At 48.9% G+C, this 27,886-nt stretch overlaps 2 protein-coding genes across 2 annotated transcripts in view; one reads left to right on the top strand and one right to left on the bottom strand.

Annotated features, from left to right (window-relative positions):
- On the top strand, nt 1-27,487 carry LOC144140842 (uncharacterized). The gene is made up of 5 exons (XM_077672352.1): nt 1-166; nt 3,659-3,730; nt 8,767-9,385; nt 19,470-19,635; nt 26,262-27,487. The coding sequence occupies exons 3-5, from the start codon at nt 8,831-8,833 to the stop codon at nt 26,432-26,434; spliced, it is 894 nt and encodes a 297-aa protein (XP_077528478.1). The 5' UTR covers nt 1-166; nt 3,659-3,730; nt 8,767-8,830; the 3' UTR covers nt 26,435-27,487.
- LOC144140841 (PIH1 domain-containing protein 1-like) overlaps nt 27,383-27,886 on the bottom strand; it is a 75,261-nt gene continuing 74,757 nt past the window's right edge. The window contains exon 8 of the mRNA XM_077672351.1: nt 27,383-27,541. Coding sequence (XP_077528477.1) covers nt 27,500-27,541 — 42 coding nt within the window. The 3' untranslated portion in view covers nt 27,383-27,499. The remainder of the gene's footprint in view (nt 27,542-27,886) is intronic.

Consider the following 27,886-nt stretch of genomic DNA (forward strand, 5'->3'; position numbering starts at 1 on the left):
GGCGTCGTGCTCACTCCGGCGACTTGGGCGGTATCGCAGAGCGACAGGCACATAACAGTCGGCGGCGGAGGCGCACAGATCAAGCTGCCACCCACCCGGTTGCGCAACTAGCGGCTAGTGGAGTTGCACGCCCCGTTTCCATCTGCCCTTCGTGGCTGACGCTCAGGTAAATCTGTGTGTTCTTTGGGGCCTACCTTTCTTTCGTTTCCCCATGTTTCGATGTAATTTATGTCACTCTGGCTTCACGAAGTCGTACCATGGTTTCTTGATGTTGACCGCCCTGCGTACGGTCTTACGTCTTCCTTCGTATATACGCCTTGATTACAGTTTCAAGAAAGTGCAATCCCTGTAGTTGAGGTTAATACAGATGGCACTTACGCAGTCACCCACCGCGGTGGCTCAGTGGCTAAGGCGTTGCGCTGCTGAGCACGAGGTCGCAAGTTCGATTGCCGGCCGCGGCGGCCGCTTTTCTGATGGAGGCGAAAAGCAAAAACGCCCGTGTGTTCGAGATTTCGGTGCACGCTAAAGATCCCCTGGTGGTCAAAATTAATCCGGAGCCCTCCACTACGGCGCGCCTCATCGCCTGCGTTGCATCGGCGTGTTAAACCCCACAATCAATCAACCAACACTCACGCAATTTCGATTCACTCCGCCTAGTTCAGCTGCTTCAAAGACATGGCTGACAGCGTTGTCAGCGCTTTTGTAAAAGAATTCACAGTGGGCATTGTTAACGTTGCTGTAGAAATTTTAGAGATGATCGTTTTTAAAGCTCGTCGTCATGCGAGTAGCTCTTGCTCGAGCTGCTTCGTCTGTCTCAGGTCGCCATCTTGGCATAGAACCACCGCCTTAACACCGGGACGTTGCGCCCCTGGGTCCCTCCACTTATTTTGCAGTTGTAGGTGCTGATTTGTAAATCATGCAGCGAGATGTTTGTATAACGTAAACATCCCCACATGTCAGTGTAATGCTGCACAGGACGCCTCCATGATAATTCACAAATTGTTTTCCGTGTTTTACGTCCGAGCACGTTTTTCGTGGACGAAGGGGTAACTTTGTTGACAGACGATAGCCTTCATTGTATCCATTTATTTCGAGGCCAGGAAAAAAATACAGAGAAATGAAAAAATAAAGCCAGAACCCGTGCCTACCCCTGTATAACTGGTAAATGTGATACAGTCATTGCACATCGATTGATATAAAATATGTCTACAAAGCGTATGTGAATATAAAACTGAAAAAGCGAGCATAGTTTTACTTTCTTCGGTGTTCCCTGAATGCTAAGTTTTTTTTTGTATATCTGAATTTATTTTTCTTTAGTGTTGTTTTTTGTTGTAACTTGGATAATGGCAACGAACTAATAAAAGTCCGCATTTTGGACCTGTTCACCGTTTATGCTAAGAACCTATTTAGACTTTATGCCATTTTTGTTTGGTGGCTTTATGGTAAGGCAATGTTATGTACTCTGTCTTGAGAGCGTGATACAGTTAAATCTGGATGTAACGAACCTCCATATAACGAATTCCTGGATTTAACGAAGGTTTTTAATTCCCCTTGCCATCCCCATTGAAGCCCATGTTTTTTTTTTTTACCTCTATGTAACGAAGGTATTGCGGTGGTTAGTCTTGATGTAACAAAGTCGCTAAGTGGAGCACTCATTGTTGCTGCACTTTTACTGAAAATGGACTGGAGAAATCCACAAATTTAGCGCATACTAGCCCTAATGTAAGAATCCAGCAGCTACAAAAACGTCTAAAATCGCCTAAAAACCAAATCTCTCATGATGATGATGATGATTAACAGAGCGGCTAGCCCCATACGTGGCTAATGTCGCAGCGTCTTCTTGCTTTGAACACGACATCGGGTAGAAAGAGTAACTACATTTCTCTTTTTTTTTTTTGTCACGCACATCACAAACTACCGTGTGTTTCTGTGTTTTCACGTGGAAGGAGGTGCCGGTTCGAGAAAAGTTTTGAAAAGCTAGGCCTGCCTTCCGCCATGTATTTGATTGGTTGTAGGGTTTAGCGCGCTGACGCAACGCAGGCGATGAGGCGCGCCGTAGTGGGGGGCTCAGGATTAATTTTGGCCACCTGGGGATCTTTAACGTGCGCCGAAATCTCGTACAAACGGGTGCTTTTGCTTTTCACCTCCATCAGAAAAGCGGCCGCCGCGGCCGGGAATCGAACCCGCGACCTCGCGCTTCGCAGCGCAACGTAGCCTCTGAGCCATCGCGGCGGGTCTGCCGCCATGTAGACGCGCGTCTCTACTGCTATGTGTGGTATGGATTCGTGGGTGATGAGTTGTGCTGCCAGGAAACGAAATGTTCTGTCTTTTCAAGACAACCTCACAATCTTGAATGCGATCTACGCAGATGAGAAAGAAGATTGTCGCCGCCCTGTACAGCATCCAAGCCATCACCCTCACAATTTTCGCGGCTGTTGGCTGCCATGGCAAATATCTGTGCTACACGGTCGTTTCAATGGCCTTCGAAAGGCCTTCGGAAGGAATACATGAGGAGCAGTTGTGGAGGAGAGTCCAATTGTCAATTGAAAGTTACCGTGTAGCACAGGCATTAGTCTACTTTTTGATGTTCTAGGTAGGCATGTCGCAAGGTCCTGAAGGGAAAAAGAAGACCGTGCCGACTGGCTGCCAGGGCCTCCAAAAAAACTTAATCGACTGAAGTGGCACATTCCGGTGCCGGAAGAGAGTTCGGCAGTACGCACTTTATGAGGTTCTCAATGTGGCCGTTAATCGTAGACCACCAGACGTCATTTTTGCTTAGCACGGCCTTGGTCGATGTCAGAGTGGTCCATGCAACCCCGATTACATTGTGGCGATAGCAGCGTAATTTAAGCAAGCAGTGGTGCACTTATGCCTTTGAGAATGGAACTCCTTTCTTCGAACGTTTTGTGTGTATACGCTAACAAAACAGTGTGTTCTGTTTCGCTCTTTTTCACTCCCCATTATGAGATTACCCACATTCCCAGCCGTAGCCCGTGTCGTAGTCAATGTGAGTACTACGTGCACTCAGTTTTTATTTTTTGTAGCGTGAGCTACACTGGCCGAGGTCGAGCAGTTTCGCGTGGCTCCGGGAGAGCCGTGCTGCGCATGCGCGAGGAGCAGTGGCGTCACACGGCGCACGGAACGTTGCTCGCTGCCCGGCGTCTCTCACACACCCCACACGCGCAGCGTCCTCGCCGACCTCCATTCCGCGCGTGGCGGCCAGGCAAACTTGATGATCATGTGAGGGGTGGTAGGGTGTGGAACCGATGGCTCGTGCGTAGCAGCAACACCAGCTCAGCTCTAGGGCGATTGGTGACCCTGCGCCGGATCCACTTGATAAATATACATGTGTCACATAATGCGAATACTGTGTGTGTGTGTCATTGAAGCAGCTGTAAGCATGATAATCAAGCTAATCCTAGACAACCAGGAAAGCTAAGAAATACCAGCTGAACCTTATCTCACGCTACGTATATCCTGGCATAGCCGAGCTAAGCCACTGCTAATATCTTTTGCGCGCCAAATGTCAACAGTAGGCAGCGCTGGGGCACGCGTTCAGTGACCCGAGGATATCATATCTATCTTCGATTTGTCGCTCTCTCGGCCAGGTGTTCAGATAAGCCCCTAATTTGCGAACTTCCATTCTCTCTACCGTCAGTGCCGTGTGAGGCGGTGTCCCACCAGTTTCCAGCACGTTCCGGCGAAGGATTGCCGTTTTGCGCCAACGAAAGTAAGCCTCATCTTTTCAACCACAGGTCGTACTTCACAGCTAAGGTGTATACCGCTACGGTTCTGTGTATTTTCTGGTCCCTCAACAAGAGCGGTGTGCGGCCTCCCTTCGAAGCAGAACTTGCGCCATAGACAGCCTTGGCTCCCTCGATTCCACTTTCTGACTGTAGAGATCTTCTGGGGTCGGCATGATATTTAAAACGGCAAATGATTTCGATTGTGCCAGCGCAGTCCTAGCACGCTGGGATGTTCGTTTTCCTTGCGTAAAGACCTCACGACTTGGGCCCCAGCAATGCACTCTCTCTGACCGCTAGTGGCAAGCAGTTTCTTGCACTAGCTTCAGTGGCAATCTCAAGAGCCTATCAGGAAAGCATTTTCATTCATGCTACTAAACTAACGTGATCAAGTCGTCTGTGCCCGCGACGAACTATGACCATAAATTCGGGTGCGGGTACAATACTGAACCAGTTTAATTAGCCCGTACGCTGTTTTTTAGAGCGAAAGTTTGTATGGAACAGTTCCGTGCATTTTTGTTCTACGTGTGCCAAAACGCTCCGCAGCAATCACAACATCCGTTAAGCAGAAAACAGCTGTAACTCTTGTTTTATCAAAACTTTCCGAAAGCATTTATGTGACAAATGGCCGCTAAGACGACGGTATTATTACGGTGTGCTTCATTTGCGTTGCATTATTTGGTCGTTCACACTAAAGCTGCAGAGTCTCTTACATTGGCTCCCACGGATAGAAAAGGGCAGCCCCATGTTTTCCTGGAAAATAAAGCTCTAGTGCTTGCAAGTTGCATTAGTAATCGCAGGGCCACAATTAATATCCTTACCAAAAAGTGTCAAAAATAGATAGGTGTGCATTTTTTAACCATGCATGTAATATGTATTTTGCACAGCTTCGCTGGTCAGCTAGTAATTGTTTCGTTAGGATACCATAACACTGAAAGGCGGGCTAGTTGGTGACAATTCATAGCTGTAACTTGAACGCACAAAAAACCGACGACTGAACGAAGATAAGAAGACCAGCGCAGAATAACAACTGAAATTTTATTCACCACTCAAGACATATATACCCTCCTTGGCACACACCCGCGCATCATAACATGTGTACGTATCACGTCATACACACAAACACAAGAAAAAAAAACACTTTACCTTTTGCATTATCTCATGTCGTCTAACAACTTAATTTCCTTATCGGACAGGGCTACTTAATTTCCTTATCGGAAAGGGAGCGTGCATAAGTAAACCGTCAGTAGCCCTGTCCGATAAGGAAATTAAGGTGTTAGACGACATGAGATAATGCAAAGGGTAAAGTGCTTTTTTGTTTTTTTTTTTTCTTGTGTTTGTGTGTATGACGTGATACGTACACATGTGATCATGCGCGGGGGTTCGCAATGTGAATTTGGGGCATTTTCACGATGTAAATTTTGGCACAGAAAATATGTTGGCGTTTGTCCTTTGGATTCGCTTTTTGTCGCTTGAATTTCATTACTCCGCGAAATTGTCAACAAAGCACTGGCTTTCAAGGGCCACGAAGAATGGTTTACGGTCAAATCACGTGAACCCTAAAAAAGAAGCATCAGGGTATAAAAGCGCGTCATGTGATATAAGTTTGGTTACAATTATAATTTAATTAAGAGAATTGATGAGGTGTGAGGCTATATTAACCTAACTTCTTCCGCAGAAAATTCGAGCACATTTGCCCAGAGCCGTAGCCACTTTTTTTTTTTTGGGGGGGGGGGTGTAATTGGAAGGGAGAAGATTTGCCGAAATAAGCCCTAAGTCTGGCTCCCATCGTCCCTGCACTCACCTATAGCTTTCTTTAAAAGACGACGCATATAAGGCGATAACATCACTTTGGCGTTCAAAACAAGTCCTTAATGCGGGTTTTCCGTGTGAAGAATATTCCGGCAATACGAGAATTCTTCGTACGAAATTCCCTATGACGAATTGGCATTCCTGACCAGTTTACCTGTGGCGAGTGGACTTGTGACGAGTGGGCTTAGACCACTTCCAGTCATGTCTTTGCAGCTCCAGCAAAGCTGTGCGGAACAAGTAAATGCATGTACGTTCCGACTACAAGCAGAAGCTTCGGGCCAGAATGTTCTGTAGGAGAACACATTTCACACGCCCCTTGAGTGGCTCCGCACCTAGTAGTAGGCAAGGAGGGTCGTTAAAAAAGAACCCAGGCATAGCTAATCCGTCGATGGACAAGCTAGGTCTCGAATTCGTTTAAAGAGCAAACTACGTTTTTCAGGAAAGATGCCAGGGATAGAATTTGAAGGGTAAAGGCTTCCAGGGGTGACTGACTTAGATCTTTCTTTGAGGTGTCCACGTGCGTTCGCGCTGAAGAAACCCCAACAGAATGACCCCCCGCTCCTTCTTGACGGCAAGGTTGCAATGGACATTCTGGAAAGTTTTGATGATCATGATTTTCTGAGAGAAAAAATAACCAAGCATGAATGAAGCTACGGGGCGGAGGTAGGAAGAGCAGGAGGGGAGCAGGGGGGGGGGGGGGTAATGCTTGATGCTGCACCTTAGGAGGGGGGGGGGTGCCCCTTTTGCACCCCCTGCCAACGCCCATGCAGTCGGAGGGGACGTTGGGCTAACAAAGCTTGCAGCCCTATTCCCGCAGTCCTTGAGGACTTTAATAGGGCCAAAGGCGTGAAAAAAGTAGAATATAGTTCTTCTAGATGAGAAAGATGATGCCAAGAGCTTAAACATCAGACAACCATCAGCTTGCTCTGGGTCACCTACAAATTATTTACAAAGGCAACTCTCAATCGCATAAGTGCGCCTTTAGATCTCCCACAGCCATGGGCTTTAGAAAAAGTTTTCCAACTTTACACCATACTCACGCTATCAACCTGGTAACCGAAAAATGTTCGGAATATAACACACCGTTGTACATGGCACTTAAAGATTATGAAAAAGCATTTAACTCAGTGCCCAATTCCGCAGTAATAAAGGCATTACGTGACCGACAGGCCATACATTCCGCTCTCTAAAGATATATACGACAGATGCACGGGAACGAAGCGGCTCCTTCAATGAACTTGCAACATTTCTATACAAAAGAGTGTCCGGCAAGGGACGCAATATCCCCGCAATTATTTACAGCATGTGTGGAAGGTGTGTACAGGAAGCTTAAGTGGAGAAAAACCGGGGTGCAAATCAATGGGGAATATTTTAGTCGTATGAGGTTGGCAGACGACATTGTCTTGTTCAGTCAAAGCGGGCGGAAATTGCAGCGCATATGCTTTGCCAAAAGAACTTCTTGCTGGGGTAGCTGGCGAATAGTTGCCATGATTTGAAGCGCAACAAAAAACACGGACAAAAAAACAAAGTAGACGAGGCAGGCCCTATCGCCTGTCTCGTCTACTTCGCCCGTGCTTTTTGTTGCGCTTGAAATCATATTTTGCCAGTTCGTCTCAAGTCAGCATGCCAAGAAACGTAACTTCAAGGTAGGTAACGAAGTCTTGAAAACAGGAAGCGGTTACGTCCATTTCGGGCAAGCCATAGCAGCTGATCCCAACCATGAAAAGGGAATTACACGCAGAATAAGCGTGCGGTAGGCTGATTTTGGTAAGAATTTTGATATTTTCACTAATAACCTTCCCCTCTCACTCAAAAAGCTGGTATTAATTAAATGTATTCTTCAAGAAATCACGGGGCAGAAATTCGGGGTCTCACTAAACGACTTGAAAGTAAACTTAGATCGGCCCAACGGGCTACGGAAGGGAGGATGCTGGGGGTAACGCTAAAGTATAGGCAAACAGCCGCGTGGGGTAGGGAAGAGACTAGGGTGGGGGATATTCTAGCCCAAATTAGGCGAAGAAAGTTAGCATCGGCGGGTCACGTCATGCAAATGAGAGACAATAGGTGGACCATCCATTTTACAGAGCGACTGACGATACAGCGTAAACGCAATAGGGGTCGGCCAAGGACTCGATGTACAGATGAGCTACGACAATTTGGGAGGAAAGCATGGACTGAGCTGGCACTCGATAGTCGTGGCTGGAGATCTATCTTAGGGAGAACCTTTCTTCCTGCAGTCTGGACACCACCACGATGGTGATGACGATGATATTGTCACGTGACAACGCAGAGATTGTGTACGCAGAGAGACTGGGCATGTGCTCCACCGGAGCACTTACTCAGATAGGGAGAGATTGGCCACATGGATATGCGGGTATGCTCCGTGTAAGTTTCTCGGGAAGCTGGCCAACGTCTGTGACAATATATATATATATATATATATATATATATTGCCGCGAACCATACATTGGGTTTGTTCATTTGTGTTTTGCTTTTACCGCCCGGCTGCGCCGGTCTGTGTTATCTCTGCGCCAAGGGAGGCGCGTGTTTCATTCTTTCTTTCTGTGCCGCATGTGTTATCTGTTGTGATAGGGAGAGCATTCCGATCTAACGTGAACAGCCCAGAATAATCTTCTTGGATCTACTATGTTCTCGATGCGAATCGACGTTTCGAGAACCACGCGCGCCAAAAGATAAACAGCCTGCAGTGCGGACGCCGGGGCATTCGATTCGACGACACTCGCCTGTGCAAGTCACTTTGTTGACCGCTGCTTCGCCGCCTCTGTATTCTTTGAGTTGTTAGGGGAGCACAAGTTCGCTCCAATAAACGTGTTTCTCATTCAACACAACTGCATCGTCCTTGTCTTCGTGACAATATATATATATATATATATATATATATATATATATATATATATATATATATATATATATATATATATATATATATATATATATATATATAATGACGTTAATTGACAGGGTGGACGCAACAAAATAAATTTGGCGGAACGCGCTTTTTTCCCCATTCTCCATGCTCGATCAATATGGCGTTTTCTTCAGTAAGCGGGATTCGGAGCACAACAACGCGGATATGGCGGATGCACATCACATGCATTATTTATAGGCGCAAAACTTTCGCTACCCTTTCTCTCACGACGCTGCGTGCAAAAAGATGTCATAACTGGCAAATCTTTTTTTCGTTGCGCAGGAGCCCGCTATCAAGGAAACTCTCAAGGATAGAGAGCAGACGAGCCCAAACAAAGACGTCCACGATGCCAGCGACCAACCAGTTTCAAAAGAAGTACTCGGAACGAGATGGCTCCTCCTGCTACATCGATCCTGATGCCTTGCAGCAAGCAAAGACGCCGGGATACCAGCACAAGCTCGCTGCCCTAAGCCACGTCCACTTCAAAGTACCTGCGAGTGAGCGGAACCAGTACCTAGACGTGGGCTGCGGCTCGGGCGGGTTCACAAGAGACGCTCTCCTCGACCATGTCCGTCCCTGCCGCCGAATCGTGGCCTTGGACAGATCGGAGACGCTGATCAAGTACGCTCAAGAGCACGCCAGTCATCCGGACATCAGCTACGAGCTCGCTGACATCGAGGTGGGCGATCCGCAGCCGCTGTTGGCCAAGTATGGAGCGTTCAGCCGCGTCTACTCTTTCCTCGCCCTACAATGCGTCCGTGACCTGAAGGCGGCTTACCGGAACATGTTCCACTTGCTGGAGGACGGCGGAGAGTGCGCCATCGTGTCCCTCACTGGATCCACGATCACGGACGTCATGTACCAGCTGAGCAATATGGAACAGTGGAGAGACTATGTCCCGGTGAGATTACTGCTTAATAACATCGTTCATCGCTATAGCACTGCAAAAAAAACTATTTGAATGGTGGTCGGTAGGAGGAAAGAAAACTAACAAAAATATGCTTCAATGTAGCAGTAATTAGTAGTAATAGAAAACTTTCACTGAGCCCTGGAGTAACAGTGGTTCTAGTGCAGAAATACAAGCGATAACCGCACGGCCCTATTCCTGGAGGCCAAAACATCTGGACGTCTAAGTGGTCGCAGGTGACGACGCGTCCTCCCATAGATTAGAAAAGGGATAGAATATTTTATGGTACGTTTGTATCGAGCGCAGTTACGTTTGTATCGTTTGTATCAATGGCGCTGGTTGAAAAAAACTGCGTTTGAAGTTTCTGTTGTCATCAGGATCCTTAAAGGGACCCTGCGACACTTTCGATGAACGCTTTCACTCTTTCCTTCGCGTCTGGAAGCACTGCGAAAGCTACAGTTATCGCCAGCACGGAGCAGCACTGCCTGATTTGCTCGCCGCACCAGATACGCCCTCCGTTCCTGCTTTGTTTTTGTTGCTTTATTTTTAAAGTTGCTGTTAAGTTCGGGCTCCGCATGTAATTAATGAAGGCCGCCGGTGGCCCATGTATTGGCGTCGCCTCCGCTGGTGGCTACTTTCCCGTGCCCCTTTCATGTAGCCGCGCGGACGCCAAGTTCGGAGCCGCGGAGAGCTGTTGTGCCCGTCCTTTTGTGTGTCAAAGGATGGGGGCGATTAGCCTGAGTGCCTCTGTCGCGTCGAGGGTGGCAGGGTCATTCGGCATAACAAGCTGACGGGCGGCCAGATGATCGTATTTCTTAGTGTTGAAAGCGCGCGCGGTGTAAGTTTGGAAAATCTTCGACTCCGGCGGCGGGCGCTCTTCGTCGACGGGTCGTTCGCCTCGACGATGGTCGCCTCGGCTGGCAGCGTCTCTCCCCGTGGTCTGTTCAGGTGGCCGGCGGCGCCCCTTTAGTCTGGGAGGGAATTAGCAATCCTCATTGTCACGCCGCGCGTGCAGACGCCCCACGTCGTGGGAGGCGTCGCGCGGAGGGAGGTCAGCCGCGCGGGGACCGCTCCGGGCCCTGGGCTTGGCTGTTGTTTGTGCGGATGCCGCCCGCTGAACGTAATGGATGGTTCACTTTAGGCCGCAGATGTCCTGTAATTTCTGGCCGGGTGTAACAGCGTGCGTAGGAAACGCACTTTGAGTGCATAAGAGAGAGGGTTAGGTCACGTGACCACAGGTGAGGACATGTGTGTGATTGGCTGGTTACTGTGGCCAATCAATGGTTTGTAATAATTGTTTTGAAAGGTTTTTCTCTCTTTCTTGAACGCCCCCTTTTTGGAGGCGGGGTTTTTGCTATCAAAACCGGAGTGTTGGGTTTTGTCGAAGGTCGGTCGAGAGGGGATCTAGTTTAGTATAGATCTCGGCCGAACAGGCTGCTGCTGTCAGAGTGACAATGTAGCCGTCACCCTGACGTGATGTAAAGTTGGAGTCTTTGTAAATAATGTAAATAAACCTAATATCTAGCAAGGAAGGCAGTCCTCATCCCTCACCCGCTCCAAGCATCGGTCGTCGGTCATCGGAGCGAGTCGAGATCGTCCTCTCGGCTCGCGCATCAAAAGAACATCACTATTTCGCCTCCATCAGTTCGCCAAGAAGATGGAGAGGCGAAATTTAACTGGCGCAGTCGACAGGATGACCACGACCATCGGCTGGAGCTGGTGGGGCGTTGCGGAGAGACTCCTTCAACGCAAGGTTCGGCTCCGACTAACGACGAGCCAGACTCCAAGCATCGACGGGGCGACACCTCAGCGGGAGGCCTCGTGAGTTCCGGCTCAGTGCGGCAGCAGCCGCGATTCAACGGCAACGGGGCGACACCTCAGTGGGAGGCCTCGTGGGCTTCGGCCCAGGGCGGCGTAAGCCGCGGTTCAACGGGGCGACACCTCAGTGGGAGGCCTCGGGGGCTTCGGCCCAGGGCGGCGTAATCCGCGGTTCAACGGGGCGACACCTCAGCGGGAGGCCTCGTGGGCTTCGGCCCAGGGCGGCGTAAGCCGCGGTTCAACGGGGCGACACCTCAGCGGGAGGCCTCGTGGGCTCTGGCCTAGGGCGGCGTAAGCCGCGGTTCGACGGGGCGACACCTCAGCGGGAGGCCTCGTGGGCTTCGGCCCAGGGCGGCGTAAGCCGCAGTTCAACGGGGCGACACCTCAGCGGGAGGCCTCGCGGGCTCCGGCCCAGGGCGGCGTAAGCCGCGGTTTCAACGGGGCGACACCTCAGCGGGAGGCCTCGTGGGCTCTGGCCCAGGGCGGCGAAAGCCGTGGTTCAACGGGGCGACACCTCAGCGGGAGGCCTCGGGGGCTCTGGCCCAGGGCGGCGTAAGCCGTGGTTCAACGGGGCACACCTCAGCGGGAGGCCTCGTGGGCTCTGGCCCAGGGCGGCGTAAGCCGCGGTTCAACGGGGCGACACCTCAGCGGGAGGCCTCGGGGGCTCTGGCCCAGGGAGCACGGCCCCATCCCAGCGGCGAGAGCGGCGCATCGGGTCCACGAGCTGCTGCACCAGCGACACTGCGACCCGGCCGAACCCGGAGCGGGCACAGGTGGGCCCTGACTTACTTTCTCCGGGTTCACCATGGCCACTATGCTAACGGGATGCCGCGGCACCGACCGAAAGGTTAGTGCCATTGTGCTCGCGATTGAGGAGTTGAGAGCGGAGATAGCTCTCAAAAATGCCCAGCACGCTTTAGAAAAAGCAAGGCTAGCGGGTAGCCGGGGCGCGGGTAGCCCGTCCGCATGGGCAGCTGAAGAGCTTAGTGCTCAATTAGCGCAAGGGCGAGCGGAGATCGCCTATGAAAAAGCGAAGCTTCGCAAGATTGGTGGCCTCGAAGAGGACGCCAATGTTTTCACCGTGTTTGTTCCCTCGTGGGCGCTTCGAGCGCCACGGGGTAAGGAGAGTGGGAATGTAGTGGAGGTGGCCGAAGCCACCCCAGTTGTTGGGCAACACGGCAGCGTTCCCACTGCTACGGAGGAGATTGTGGAATCTCGTAAGACAGATGTCTTAGCTGCAGCAATTCCGTCTGTTGCGGCGGGCAGTGTTGCCGTGTCCACGCAGGAAAATGTCGAGAGTAGCACCGCCCCATGCGCCGACATAGATTCCGCGGCCGACCGCGAGGAGCCCCGCGTGGATGAGCTAACGCAGAGATTGAGCGAAGCTGCAGAAAGCATTCTCATCTCGGAGGAGGCAGAGGAAGCGCAGGGGTCGGGCAAGGGCAGCGGATCGGCGCGCCTAATTGTGGAGCTTCCGTGCGCGAAGCATGAATGCGCAAGGGGTCCGCGGCGTCTTGAGCGTAGGTCGATTCCGACACGCCCGAGAACGCGGAAGGCGGCGGCAGGTGTGGCGGCGCAGGTGCGACACCGTCGTACGCGCTACCGCCGAGTAGGGTGTTCCTTCTCTCCCGGGAGCAGAGGACACCGCGAGCCAAACCAGGGTTCATGTAGAATCAGCTGGTGGCGCACGAAACGGAATCAGTTTCCGTGCGACGGTCGGTGTGTGCCGCCGCGGAAGGGGGGTTGCGCTGAATAGTGTACAGTGCTAGACAGAACGGTTCAGTGTTGTTTGCCGCACACGTAGTTGTTAGCGTTTTTTTTTTTTTTTGTTTTTTTTTCTAGGTGTGTAGGGTTCACTCAGATGAGGATTATTGTTAGTTTTACCTCTACTGTCGTTCTCCCCCTTGTTGTTAGTTTTTTTTTTTTGTTTGTGCATGTGTTGGTTGCGTTCAGCTGTCGTAAGTCGTGTGATTTGCGAGTAGCGCAGCATGGCGGTCTTAACGCTGTCTTCTTGAGGTCTAGAGCCACTGTTACAGCACTGTGGGGAGTTTACCTTTGGGGTACAATGGCGAGTGCCTTCCTTTATTTGCGCTCGTTGGCATATGGTCATGGTGGGCCATGGAATGTGCAGGTAGGGCCCACTTGTGGCGCTTGCGTGCGAACTAGTGTCTGAAGTGCTGAAAAGTGAACTTTCAGAACATCGCATGTGGACAGCAAATGAACCGCAACCGGGATGAACAATCTGGTGCATTCTGAAAGAACAGGCGTCTGCGAGTGCGTTAAGAGGCGCTGAACTTCCTTAAACGTTTTTTTTATTTGTACAGGAGTAGCCTCTTTTGGTACGTTTGGGTTTTGTTCGGGTGTTGTTTTTTTTTTCTTTCATTAGAGTGAAAGAATATTCCTACATGCGCTGAACGGTTAAGGATGGATGGTGTCATTCATCCAGTTGTCAAGTTGTAACATTTATACCCTTCGTGGGGTTGGTTGCCTTTAATGGTAGAGGGTGCCACGAGTTTGTTCTCACGGGCCACGGGCCCTGTAGTTGAGCGTCTTCGTTTATTGTTTGATGTTGCGCAAGCCATGGCTAGGCAAAGGCACTGAGTATGCCGTGTTGTATCCGTTTTTGGTGCAGTTGGCCGGCGCGTTGTGCTGTTTGGGTAGGTGTGTAGCGGGTTAATTTTTTTTGTTGTACTGTATTGTACCCGCGTTGTATCGTACTTGCGTAACGGCTTGAGTGTGTTTTTTTTAGTTCTGACTCTGCCGTAAGACATAACCTGCAGGAGAGTTGATGTTGTACGTACAGCTAGTGTACGGACAACATTCTTAGTGCGGAGGTGTTAAGTTCGGGCTCCGCATGTAATTAATGAAGGCCGCCGGTGGCCCATGTATTGGCGTCGCCTCCGCTGGTGGCTACTTTCCCGTGCCCCTTTCATGTAGCCGCGCGGACGCCAAGTTCGGAGCCGCGGAGAGCTGTTGTGCCCGTCCTTTTGTGTGTCAAAGGATGGGGGCGATTAGCCTGAGTGCCTCTGTCGCGTCGAGGGTGGCAGGGTCATTCGGCATAACAAGCTGACGGGCGGCCAGATGATCGTATTTCTTAGTGTTGAAAGCGCGCGCGGTGTAAGTTTGGAAAATCTTCGACTCCGGCGGCGGGCGCTCTTCGTCGACGGGTCGTTCGCCTCGACGATGGTCGCCTCGGCTGGCAGCGTCTCTCCCCGTGGTCTGTTCAGGTGGCCGGCGGCGCCCCTTTAGTCTGGGAGGGAATTAGCAATCCTCATTGTCACGCCGCGCGTGCAGACGCCCCACGTCGTGGGAGGCGTCGCGCGGAGGGAGGTCAGCCGCGCGGGGACCGCTCCGGGCCCTGGGCTTGGCTGTTGTTTGTGCGGATGCCGCCCGCTGAACGTAATGGATGGTTCACTTTAGGCCGCAGATGTCCTGTAATTTCTGGCCGGGTGTAACAGCGTGCGTAGGAAACGCACTTTGAGTGCATAAGAGAGAGGGTTAGGTCACGTGACCACAGGTGAGGACATGTGTGTGATTGGCTGGTTACTGTGGCCAATCAATGGTTTGTAATAATTGTTTTGAAAGGTTTTTCTCTCTTTCTTGAACGCCCCCTTTTTGGAGGCGGGGTTTTTGCTATCAAAACCGGAGTGTTGGGTTTTGTCGAAGGTCGGTCGAGAGGGGATCTAGTTTAGTATAGATCTCGGCCGAACAGGCTGCTGCTGTCAGAGTGACAATGTAGCCGTCACCCTGACGTGATGTAAAGTTGGAGTCTTTGTAAATAATGTAAATAAACCTAATATCTAGCAAGGAAGGCAGTCCTCATCCCTCACCCGCTCCAAGCATCGGTCGTCGGTCATCGGAGCGAGTCGAGATCGTCCTCTCGGCTCGCGCATCAAAAGAACATCACTATTTCGCCTCCATCAGTTCGCCAAGAAGATGGAGAGGCGAAATTTAACTGTTGCTATCGAAAAGTGTTCACTGCTGCAACTGAAGGAAAACCGGTCAACAGCCGCTACGTGGCCTCAGTGACGTCATTCGGGCCGTCAAGAATGTCAAAACCGGGAAAGAGAGAAAAATCTTTTGAGCGAGTTTACAAGTTATCTGATGGGCATACAGGCTGTGGCATTTTGCGACCCCCCAATCTAAGTACCGGGTGTGTTGGGTGACTACGTTCTGCAAGCATTTAAGATTTCAAAAAAAGTTGAAAAAAGTGTTGCCGAGTCCCTCTAATCACTCTCGCAAAGCACACGGCCTCCCAGTCAATGATGCACAGGAGGTGCAGTGAAGTATACTCATAATAAAACTACGAGTACAGTTGAGCGGTTATTATGACGTAGTGAACTCAAAAGCTTGTGTGCAACTGCCGAAGAGATCTCTGGCACCGTATTCCTGTACGCCAAGAGGCGCCCAAGCGGCTGCAGCGTCGGCAGTGAGTCCAAGGGTACACCGCACGGGGTGCCCTTGCTTGCTGCTGTCTTTTATCGTGTTCAAGCAAGCCACTACATGGCGGTGTTGCACACTTCTGGAACCTACCGTACCGCGAAATACCTTCCTCTCTGGTCGTAGGGTTTTGTTATAAGTCGTGTTACGGCCGCTTTAAAAGTAGTAGCGCCTTGGTTCAGTTCCTAGTGGTCGACACCATGGTATCGCCGAAGCTTAGGGGCCTTTGTCTATACGCCTCTTGTTGCACCAACCAATTCTGTACTAGAGTATAGTACCAGCATAAAAATATTGAAGCGCCCACCCGGAACCTCCCTCTCGGGTGGTTACGCTCACCAAAGATGACAAAGAAAGTTTTCTCTCTCTCTCTCTCTCTCTCTCTCTCTCTCTCTCTCTCTCTCTCTCTCTCTCTCTCTCTCTCTCTCTCTCTCTATCTGAAGCCTTACTTTGACAGCAGTCAAATCTTGATCCATGTATCAAGATTTGACTGGTGTCAAAGTAGGGCTTGACAAAAAACTGGGAGTGATACGAAATTCTCTCACGTGCTCAGTGCCGTCTCTCTTCGGCAGGCACGGTTCAGGATTGCTATTATCGAAAGATTTCTCTGAGCTAAAGTCTTTTTACAATTTCCAGCCTGCGCCACTTCGAAATCGGAATGCTCCCAAATAGCTAGATGACGCAAAAAGGTGTATGGCTAGGCCTTCAAAAGTTCGCAAGATTCATTTCGTCAGAAGCAAAACATTCAGGGATATAGTCCACGAGCCGGCAGTTGGCTGACGGAATTTATAAGCAGGGGTAGAAGCTACGCTCCCAGTGTTCAAATCACTGCCGATCTTGTTGTTATTCCTTCGAGTGTGGCACATGCCCAATCAGAGGATCAGCCAATAATCAGTGGATAGAGAAAAATATCTTATCTAATTACAGAACGCAAAAAAGAAAACTGAAAATCGAAGCCACAGTAATAAACACCACTTATAATGAGAATCTATTCGAATTTTCAATGAAGCGCCGGAGGGCAGAGCAACCATCCCGGCGACAGAACCCCGTCACGGAAGCCCCGAATGATGGAGGAGCCGTCACTGATAAGGCTATCCCCAGACTGCGAAGCGGAACCTCAAGGAGCTGATGTCTCAGTCTTGAAAATCGTTGACGGGTCAAAAGGTAGTGCTGTTTTCACCAGACGAGACCTGCCGGGATACCTATCCATATAACTAGGGTTAAGCAGGTACAGCGAAGGCTCGTAATAACCTCTCAGTAATTACACTTGGGGGGCAAGCGTCACAGAAATGAAATCATCAATAGGCCTAGAACCTCTCAGGGAGCGACGTAGAAAGCATAGATTAAAACTCCTCTATTGTATATATAAGAATTTAACACGAATAATGAAGGAGAAATATTTGCAAACCCCCCACTATGTATCCCAAAGACGTGACCACATTAACAAAATACGAGAGATAAAATGCAGGACCAATTATAAAAAGTTTTCTTTTTTTCCTTTGACTATATCTCAGTGGAATGAATTGGCAGCCGACATCGCTTCGAATAGTGTTGAGACGTTCACTCGCGTGCTTAGTGAATTGTGATTCTTCAGTTGTATAAATATTATGCTGTTGTGTGCGCTCTTTTAGGTATTACACTGTTTACTCGCGTGCTTAGTTAAGCGCGATGCTGTCGTTGTATAAATATTATTTTGTTGTGTGTTCCATTTTAGTTATTATATATTGACAAACAGTGACTGTGCTAGTGACTTTATTGCCATTTGTACTAATGCCTCGGCGCTGCAGGGTAATGTGTAAATAAATAAATAAATAGGCCACGTGAAGGGCGCCATTCAGAATTCAAAGAAAATTTTAGATGGTATAAATGGCTAATTCGCGCCAAGCGCCTCTTGCCGCGCTTCTTCCGCTGTTACCAGCGTGCGCGCACGCCCATATATATGTAATCATGTGGCACTGTTCCTGTGTGGCGCATACACCGATGGGATAGTGGCGCTATGGAAGCTGCTCATTAGTCTTGCTACAGTAGGTACGTTTTTACAGCAAAGCTGTATACCTCTACACCCAACGGTTTCATTGCCGTGGGCAAAAGCGACCTTAGTGGGCAAAAGCGTCAAGGCATAAGACGCCGAGCTCGTGCGCCGGGAGAATCAGGCATACCGCATAGAGGTCAGAATTTTTTTAGGAAACCACAAAACAAGCATCGAAACCGCATTAAGGCGCCTGCGAACAATGGAACCCCCCCCCCCTCCCCCCCTCCCCCCCCCCCCCCCCCCCCCCCCCCCCCCACAGTGTTCCTGGTAAAGGTTATGTTTGCAGATTATCTTTCAAGGCTAGGCAGGGCTAGTGTCACTAAATAGAGCAGTTCTTGCCTAAGACGCCGATCGCATGGGTCAGGCTAGGCAGGACGCAGCATTTGTCGCATCTTTGGACATGCACGCTGAAATGCTGTTACATGCGTTATTTTCCAATTCGCTTTCGGAACGACGTACAGGTGCCGTCAAAAGTAATTGGAGTACGGGAGCTGTGGCCGGACCGCATAGGAGCGCCGTGTAGCTGCACCGACGGTAAACGAAAGGAGCAGAACACGCATGCGTGCCTGCAGACGCTGATAGCCCCTCTATACTTCTCAATCCACTTCTTTAAACGTGGCTTCGAGAATTGTTCGCAGCATACTGGTATTGGCGATGGCGTTGATAGCGGACCCACCTAAAAATACTAGAAAAGAAAAATTGTCACTTCAGATCCCTTCGATTGCGACGCTTCTCCAGCAGCTCGCGTGCGCTGAAAGTGTGTGAGCGACGCATGCCAGATATCGGCTCTGCTATCAGCGCCATCGCTGAGATTAGTATGCTGCGAATAATGCTCGAAGCCGTGCTAAAAGAAGTGGGTTTAGAAGTATAAATGGGCTATCACCGTCGGCAGGCGCGCATGCGTGTTCTGCTCCGTTCGTTTACCGTCGGTGCAGCTACACGGCGCTCCTATGCGGTTCGGCCACAGATCCCGTGCTCCAATTACTTTTGACGGCACCTGTTCATCGCGCGCAGCAGTAGAGAAGGGATGACAGGCTAGGCCTACCAGAATTGACCGACTAAAACGCATAAACAACAAAATGGCAGCGCTTGTGAACCGTCGCAGTATAAACGAATGTCCCATAAGGCCAACTGACCACTGGTCGGACCAATAGGAGAAAAAACTGCCGATACTCTGTACCCTTATTTAGTAACACTAGCCGAGCGCAACCGACACGCCCGCCGAGACGACGAGAAATGTTTCATACCTTCTGAATAATTGGAGGCGCTAAACAACGGGGACCAGAAGAAACACGTAGACACAGACAAGGCGCCACTTCCAACTAAACCTACGTGTTTCTTCTGGTCCCCGTTGTTTAGCGCCTCCAATTATTCAGTATGTTCAACCAACTAGCCCTGATCAGGTTTTTGTTTCATACCCTCCTCCATCACCATTTTTATAGAGGTTTACAGCAGCTTTGCTGGACGTCCACTTTCGCAGGGCGGGATACGGCGACCAAAATTTTTTTTTTTTTTTGCCCTGTCATTAGAGACTATTTCAATACAAAAGAAGAAATGCGACACATTATCAGCCATAAGAAGGTCAACACTTTGTGCAGACTATGGTGAAAAAGTCGCCTCAAGGGTGCTTAAATGCGCTATTTTTTGTTATAGACGATAGACATGGACCATTCACACTGACGCGCTAACACCAAAGCGCGCGTCACCAAGCTACCACCAAGTGATCACCGAAAAGCACCAAGTTATCAACAATTTGTCTTATTTGCGTGTTAAATTAATGACGTTTTTCAGGATCCACGAGAGCTCTACTCCGAGCGCTTCCTGTTCTGCCAACCTGTCGTGCAAGAAAAGGTGATAAGCAGCGAGAAAGATGCCGTTCTTGCTGCCGGACTTGAACTGGTGTCGTGCTCCGTGTACGACAGCATGTGGACGCTACCTGACATCGACGCCTGGATGGGTATACGTTCCCCATATTTTTTACCTCTAGATTATTATCAGGTTCACGCACAAATAATTAAGCGTTTATCTTGTAAGGTAAGACAAAGTGACGGCTTTTATCACCAGGTAGCATGCCTTAAAGGAGCCATGAAGAGAAAACAAAAGTTTGTTTTATTCGAAAGATTAGGTGTTTCATAGTACCCTAAGCGCTTTCCCGGAAGCAAATGATGCTTTATTCACTGAGAAATAAGCAATTTAAGCCAAAATTTTAAATCTCCCGCTAAATTGCACATTTCGTGACGTGAACAATGGCGTCATACGAGCCGGTCCATGAAACAGATACTTCGTATGTCGACTCCATATAGCACCCACACGCGGGAATCAAACAGGAACCGGAACTCGTGCCGAAACCGAGACGGCGGCCATTTTAAAAATACTAGTAAAACCTAGTGCACCCGCAGCTTTAGTCGTGGAATCGCCTGATCCGGAGAACAAAACTCTCGCCGAGAAGCTCGGGCTTGCATTTAACAACCTCACACCACTTGAACGCTCAATGCTTCTAAGTGCACGAGCGGCAGGAGTTGTGGAATACGCGGATGGACCGGAAAGTGACCATTCCGCGATAGCCACAACAGACGAACGCCCAGCCGTCGGCACCGCTGCCTCGTCAGCCCCGTCACGACGGGTCGAATACAGACTGGTACGTATGTGCCGTATTTTTATCACGGTTAATAGCAGTATCGCTTATGCCAGTTGGCCGGTGTCGTGTATGGAAAGCCGTTCGCGCGAGCTCTCTGCTTCGACCAGAAAGATACGAGCGTCAATGCGCGGTGTGTACGGCATTTTTCCCCCAAGGTCAGAGCGCTTTGACGGCGATTTGACGAAGTCGGCGACGAGCACCAGCATGTCCCAGGAGTGAGCTAACGTAAAGGTCCCTGCCGTAATCACTTCCTCGGAAATGAAGCGAGCACACTCGTACTTCCTTTAGCTCTCTTTCTCCTCCGTTTGCAAAGTTCACAAAACGTAGCCACTTGCTTCGCCGAGGTTCGTCGTTGGGCAGCACATGAAAGGAGATCTCCTCACCGGCGGGGATATCGCACTCGAGTCCCTCGTCGATTTGCCCGTACTACATGGGCATTTCAAAACGTAGCAACGAAATTTCATTGTAAAGTACTCGAACAAACTGAAGTTTTCAGTGGTTGTAAACTGGAAACGAGCTCCTAACAATAGCAGCAAGCCAACACCATTCCGAAACTGCGACGACTGTCACTATCTCGTCGCTGCTTGCTGTTCCTTACTCCCCTCGTTTCTATTTTTACCTTTGCTGGTTGGCGATATGACGGCCAACCTAGCTCCTGTGAAGGGATTACGATACCAAGCAAGGTCGCGGCTGTGCGTGCTGGGACGGTTCGTTGGCCCCGAAGAGCCTCGAACCCGAAAATTCGTCTGCGCGACGGTGGCGACGGCAAGATGTCGAGTTCGGCTGGCGGTAGTTACGTACACGCTTGCGTGTTTATTCGGAACTTCAACCGTTTACTCCACCGTTCTTAGTGTCATAAAAGGAATGTGCAGTATGTTTAACGGGCATATAGCTCACTATGCAAAGTGGTAAGCCCTGCCTAACTTGCGTTTGCTTTTGCCGGCCTCCGCCAATCGCAGAGCATTCTCGTGTGACATCATAGGTTCTGTTGCGGGAAATGAGCTGGTGGGTCGCATGGTCATTCCCTTTTTTCCTAATTATGTATCTTATTTGAGCGAAGTTTGTGTTAAAAGTGGTGTCAGTATGGTTCTAGCGAGGCAATCTTTCGAATGAACCAAACTTGTGTTTTCTCTTCATGGCTCCTTTAAGATCTAAGGCGAGTATGGCCACGGCCGCTGGATGAGAGCGCACGCAAGGTGCGGCCTGCCGCGTCGCCCGGATTTCAACGGGCGAGGGCGTGAGTGGCGGTGGTTACGTTTGCCGCCGCTTGACTCCCTCGCGGCGCTAGCGTTCGGAGACTGGTTTCGGGACGGAGCGGGGCGGTCCCCGTAGGCGAGCGCTTGCACCGACTGAGAGAGACAGCCAGCGCACGGGTTTTAAAGATGTGGTTGTCCTTCCTGGGCTACTCAACCGCGAAAACTGTCTGTCCGTATGTATGTAAGTGTGCCAGTCTGTCGCTCGATCCAGCCGCCCGGCCGTGACTGAAGCAGCCAGAAGCTAAAATAATTCTTGAATGAGATATAGGCAATACATTTTAAATCTAACAAATCTATAAAGATGCTCCATATTCGACAACATTGTTAAAAAAAGATAATATTCAACAAAAAGATAATAACCACCGGTTAGCTTTGTACAAAGCGTCTCACACACAGCACGTAAACCGCGTTGCACAGTTTAAAGCCGCAAGTTCATTAGTTACAGTTCAAGCGGCAGGTATTTGGTGGGACTTTATTCGTCCGAAATTTCAAAAATGTCACCTTTTCTCGGGAAACGCGGTGTCGACACACGGGAGAGCGATGAATATTTGCCGGCGACGGATTAAAGCTTGCCTAAAGACACTTCTTTGCAAAAACATGTTGGCCGGGGGGAATGCGCACCTCATAAAACGAGGACAGGCGATAGGATGGTCGAAAAAGGATTTGAAAAGGCTAGACATTTTGCTATGCGTGTCTTTTTTTTTTTTTGATACTCTTATACTGGCCCGATCACGTCTTGCCGCGCATAGAGATTTGGGTTGTTTTATTTTCGCAGGCACGACAATGCCTTTAAACGCGCTATGAAAACTTGATTACAGCTCGAGGTTGTATAGAAAGAAAAATAAATGCACCGTGCTGTGTTCAAGAAACAGTGCGTACGCGGTCCACGTTGCTAAGCATTTTTCAAACTTTGCGATGAGAACAAGCGCTATATGATCCTCCGTTATTTCACCGCCGATTTAAACCCATACGCATTTATCCCTGAAGCTAACGGCCGGGCTCCTGGAGCAGCACCAGTATGCGCTAAAATTAGCGCGCTCTAAAGACGTTGCGCTAGTTTTGATCTGTGAACATACTGCGCTTCAATTCGAATTAATTTTCGTAGCGTAAGAAAATTTTCACATACGTTATTATTACGTCAGCTTTCTTTTTTGAGTACCCTAGCATAATCTCTACGTAATGCAACAAGTGCAATGCCTTGTATCTGCACAAATAATGTGTAATTCACGCAGTTAGAACAATTAATAATTATGATATTCAAGATGTACAATTGTTGGTTTAAAATAGCAAAGAAAACAAGAAAACGTGAAGTGGAAAAGCGGTGTTCGAATGCTTACGCATTATTAGGCAATTTTTGGAATTTCTGTACAATTTCACTTTTTTCTTTCGTGTCCGGGCAAAAATTTAGCTTGCCAAGCTCGCCAAATATTTTTTTAAGTTTTTTGTCGACCCGGAAATCCCATCTGCTCTCCTTAATTTTTTTAGAGGCTACAGGGAAGAAGTAAAAATATCAGGTAGAAACTGGAATCGCTTTTCATTCAACTGTATATATATATATTATCAAAATAAAAAAGGGCCGACATGATATTAGTATTACTTCATAACTAAATAACGTGTAATCAAGTCATATGTGCCGTGAGATTAATACGAATTGGGGTGTTTTATTTAGTGCACGAGGAAAAACCTACATAAAAGTTGGTTACGTACGTCTTAAACATTGAGAAGTGTTGGCACTCATAAATAACAAGCGCCGCCACAAAAACATTGTTTCTGCTTGTCGGGAATTTTAATATATTCTCTGCAGTCGCAGCTTGCAGACAAAACGTAAATCTCCGCCGTGCGTGAGGTCACAAAGAGCATGCCGGGCGACGTGAGACACAACGACACAGCAATGCAAGACAGAAGGCACACTATCAACGCGTAATGCTGCTGCTGTGAACAGAATTTAACTTCCACCTTGACCAAATTAAGCTCGGCCGCCGCTAATCGTCTTTGTCTTTTAACAGGCGTAACATTAGTGCTGGTAAATGCCTTATGCGGAGCGTGGAACGCCGATGATAAGCCCACACTTCGAAATAAGCGGCCCAAAAGCCGGCGTCCCGCGGGCTGCGCTCACCGCAACCAGTCCCGGAACGGTGGCGCCGCCGCGGCAGCGATATGTACTAGGCACCCTCACGCCGGTTTGGGAGCACGCGGCAGGCCGCACGTCAGTGCGCCTCTCATCCAGCGGCCGTGGTCATGGCTTTCGTTTGTGTGTTGTTAATTCGATCAATAACTTTTTCTTTAATTTGTATTAGTACATTCTGTGTGGATAATCCCGGTCTAAATCCAAATGTGTGCGGCAGTGGCGCGTGTTCGTCTAGGTATGGTTGCAGTCTGGCTAGACGATAGACTCAAGTAACTTTCCCGCGCACGACGTACGGGAGATGGGCCGCATATGTTTTAGAGACGGTGGCTGGCCCGGTTTCGGTATCATGGTTATATCGGCGTGGCGCCACTCTTGTGGCAGCGTTCCCTCCTGCCAGTGGTATTGATAATAGGCGGTTAGTTCCTTTATCGACCTGACGTCGAGATTTTTTAGAAGACGGTATTGTATGCCGTCTGCTCCGGCGCAGTGTTTCTTGCTATCCGGTGGAGTACCGCTCTGATTTCTTGTTCTGTTCTGTCTCTGTCTAATTCCGTGGCCTCGGCGTGTGGATATTCTTTGTAGGACGGTGTGGCGCCAGCCCCTAAGTAGGTGTTTCTTACAATTACAAAATAACCGCTCCATAGAGGTTGGCTGTTACCCCATGGCTAGACAGAAAAATGACTAAAGAATACAATACAACATTGAAATAACTTCTTGATTTAGCTATTTTTGGTCATTTTACGACGCAATGAACTTCACTCCCTCGCGCCCTGCCAGAAATAGCTCACAAGTGGTGTCAATTGAACACAATAATAATTTTCAAAAGCCTCAATATGAAGATTTTGTTTCCTAGATTGTATTCTCCACACAGTTACAGGTATCAGAAGCAAAAAAAAAAATACAGTTGTACGTGCATTGGGTGCCGGGATAACCGAGAGCAAAAAAGTAACTCCGCATTGCAAGAAAAGTGCCGTTTCACCATTGTATTCTGCGCGAACTGAACTGTGGAGTCTTGAAATATGGTGTCTTTTGATGAGGAGATTAGCCAAAATAGAAAAATGGCCGTGGATGCCAAAAATGCCATTTTTCAGGAAACGATTTTTTCACCGTTTTTTTGGCCCCAAAGACAGGCCACAAATAGGGCGATCAAGGAATCTGCTGGATAATAATTACCGCTTCATGCGCCCCTAACACAAGGAATTAAAAGCCGGTGAACCCAATCAATACGTGCCAGTAATTGAAATGTTTGCAAGACTGCACAGTTGACGAGCCAGTCGAGGTGTTTTCGAAAAACAATACAAGTGCACGTGAACAAATTAGACGTGACAGTAAACATTGGCCGCGTATCTATTTGATTTGCTTCAAATCAAAGGCAATACTGTTTCTGCGCGCATGCTACGTTACGCTGTCTTCTCTCCCCTCTCTGCCATCCCTCACTCTCTACTCTCTCCGTCACCTCCACCACCCCGCCGATTCCCCCTTTCCCTTTGTCTCTCGCCCCCGCCACAGCCCACTCCCCCTCTTCCTTCTTTCCTCCACCCTCTCCCCTGATCCTTCTCTTCCCTCGTCTTTCCACCATCCCTTCATCGCCGTTATCGGTCCCCTCCCCAACTCTTCTTCAATCTCCCTCCGTCTCCTCTTCTCGTTCCCCTACCACTCTTTCCCTCACCCAGAACCCTCTTTTATCCCCATTTCTCATCCCTTCCCACCACCCCCTCCTGCTCCACACCTTGCCCCCTGTCCTCTCCCTCCTCTCATTCTTGGTCCTCACTCCTTTCATCCTTCTTCCCCATCCTCAAACTCATAGCCTTCGCCTCCTCTCTCTCTACGTCACCTCTATTATCCCCCTCCCACTGAACTACTCTTCTCCTCCCTCTCATATCCACTTCACCTACCCCAAACCAGCTCCCTAGCCTCACTGTGAAACGTGTTGCCTTGATGCAAGTCATAAGCAGGGGTGGCTAAATGGACTTACCAACGTCAACCTCCCCTCAAGCTCAAATCATCCTTCTCAACTTCAACACCGCCGTTGAGGCTGGGTTTCAAGTATTCACACACCTCAGGATGAGCTCAGAGCTATAGACCTTCCTTCTACCTCAGCCCTAATGGCACCTCTAATGTGTAATGTGTCCTTACCTCAACCTCAAGCACTTTATTTATTTATTTGAATAGGAGTCCTTTTTCAGAGCCAAACAGATGTATACAGCTGACCGATTTTTCGGACACCTAATTTTTCCGACATGCTTGATTATTTGGACTCTTTCCTGGTTCCAGCTTTTTGGGTGAACATTTGTTTTTTTGGAACGCCTAATTTTCCAGACATTTCCATGGTCCCGTGGGTTTGAATAATCGGTCGTCGACTGCATACACTTCTTTTAATACATATTTACTGAGATCACCTTCACACGGAACATCTCCAGCAGGGGTTAAAAAACGGCTAGCAGTACAGCACTGACTAAAGCGGCAGCAATTCATTTCCAGTAAATAATCATGCTTAACAATTAAACTAGAAATTTAAAATGAAACTGTAATCGGCGTGCATTCCTCCTACCTTTGTGCAGATACCTACGTGCCCGCCTTCAAACTGGAAGCAAAGATCCCCGAGGAGAAACGAAGCACCTTTCGGCAGGACTGCAGGGCCCTGCTAGAGGCGAAAACGACCATGACGCCTGAAGGATGTGCCATGAGGCACGGCTTTGTAGTCGTGCACGCCCAAAAACCAGCTCACAATTGACCCTTGTCTCCACCTGTTAATGTCCACATCAAGCATGCACCTAGGCCATGGCACCAAGTTTTTCCTTGCACTAACGCTTCAAGAAGCAGTGATGCTTGAAAGTAAGGTCACAGCTATCCTAACCTTGATCCAATAAACAAATGATTGTAACAGATAGATAGCTCAAAGTGACTGCCTTTGACCCCTTGACCCCTCCAGGCATAAAGGGTTCCACGTTCCAATTGGGAATGCCGCCGAGCATTACGAAATTTCACGTGAGATGTTTTCTCAAGATGGTGCGGTAGCCCTTCAACTTGTAGAAAGAACTTAAGTTTAAACTCCCCCACACGAAGAAATCAGTGAACATAAGAGCAGCTGGAGTCCCACTGATTCACACTGTGGCGACTTGTGTTTAAGTGAAAAAGAAAATGACCAAGGGACCTGGGCTCCAAACTCTTTTCACACTATGAACAAGGTGGGGATGTAGCATTTGGACATAGTGAGGGTGTGTTGGGCAACCAAAAGGTAACATGTGGCATGGACTACACAATGATGCATAATTCAAGTTAACCGAAGTGGAACCGACTCTTGTTTGAATTAACAGGCTTTTTTATACATAAACTTCAATAAGAGTTTGAATTGGCCAAATTAGTTTGACTCTCCAAAAATTTGAATTACTGAATTTCAAATTCACAAGCTTTCACTGCAGCTCCAACTTCACTTTGCATGAGAAGTCTGAAGAGCCACAGCTAGACACAAAAATGACTGGTTATCAATAAAGAAAAAAGGAAAATTTTGTGTACGTATTTGTACTGTTGTCAGTAACCAAGGAGTATGGTTTTAGTCCACTTTAACGCCTAAGCTGCCTAAATAAATAAACACTAGGTATGGACAAGCCCCCTGACCAAACTTTTGCTTTTGCCATCTCATGAGCAAAGACCCAGCAAACAAGAAAACAAACAGAGCTAATTGTATGAAAAATGAATAACAGTTTTATTGTGAACATTCTCGCACCTAACATGCAGTGAGCACCCATCATTTCCAGGCGCACTGACAGTTCAAAACAGGGGAATGGCAAGTCGGGAATCAGGAACTCGCAGAGAGGATAGGCACCGTTACAGTCAGCACCTGGAAAAGCAAAGATTAAATGATAAAGAAGGCATCTGTAAGGACACTCATGAGGTCAGCCACAAGATGCCCACACATTGCGTAACAAAAGAAAGCACCTGATGCGCTGTCTGAATGCACTGTGCACTCAAAACTACAGAATATTGCGGTTCGATTACTTACGTCACCTTTGGGCGGCACAGTGTCTAGGACAGGGTATCCTCTCACAACGCAAGCCGTCACTGGCGAGTGTAGGGAATCGTGGCTGGCGGGGACAGGGACGGATAATAATAATCTCAGAGCACTACTGCAGCTGCAACTTTTGCCGTGGTAATCCCCGAATAGGGTGGACGAACCTTACAAGGA

This window comes from Haemaphysalis longicornis, unplaced genomic scaffold (genome assembly GCF_048455015.1).
Source record: "Haemaphysalis longicornis isolate Haplotype H1 unplaced genomic scaffold, Haemaphysalis longicornis Haplotype H1 scaffold_52, whole genome shotgun sequence".
Lineage (NCBI taxonomy): Eukaryota > Metazoa > Arthropoda > Arachnida > Ixodida > Ixodidae > Haemaphysalis > Haemaphysalis longicornis.

Coding starts and splice junctions, on each gene's coding strand:
- LOC144140842 (XM_077672352.1), top strand. CDS start 8,831: ATGCCAGCGACCAACCAGTTTCAAAAGAAGTACTCGGAACGAGATGGC. Junction 9,386..19,469: donor AGTGGAGAGACTATGTCCCG/GTGAGATTACTG, acceptor GACGTTTTTCAG/GATCCACGAGAGCTCTACTC. Junction 19,636..26,261: donor TGACATCGACGCCTGGATGG/GTATACGTTCCC, acceptor ACCTTTGTGCAG/ATACCTACGTGCCCGCCTTC.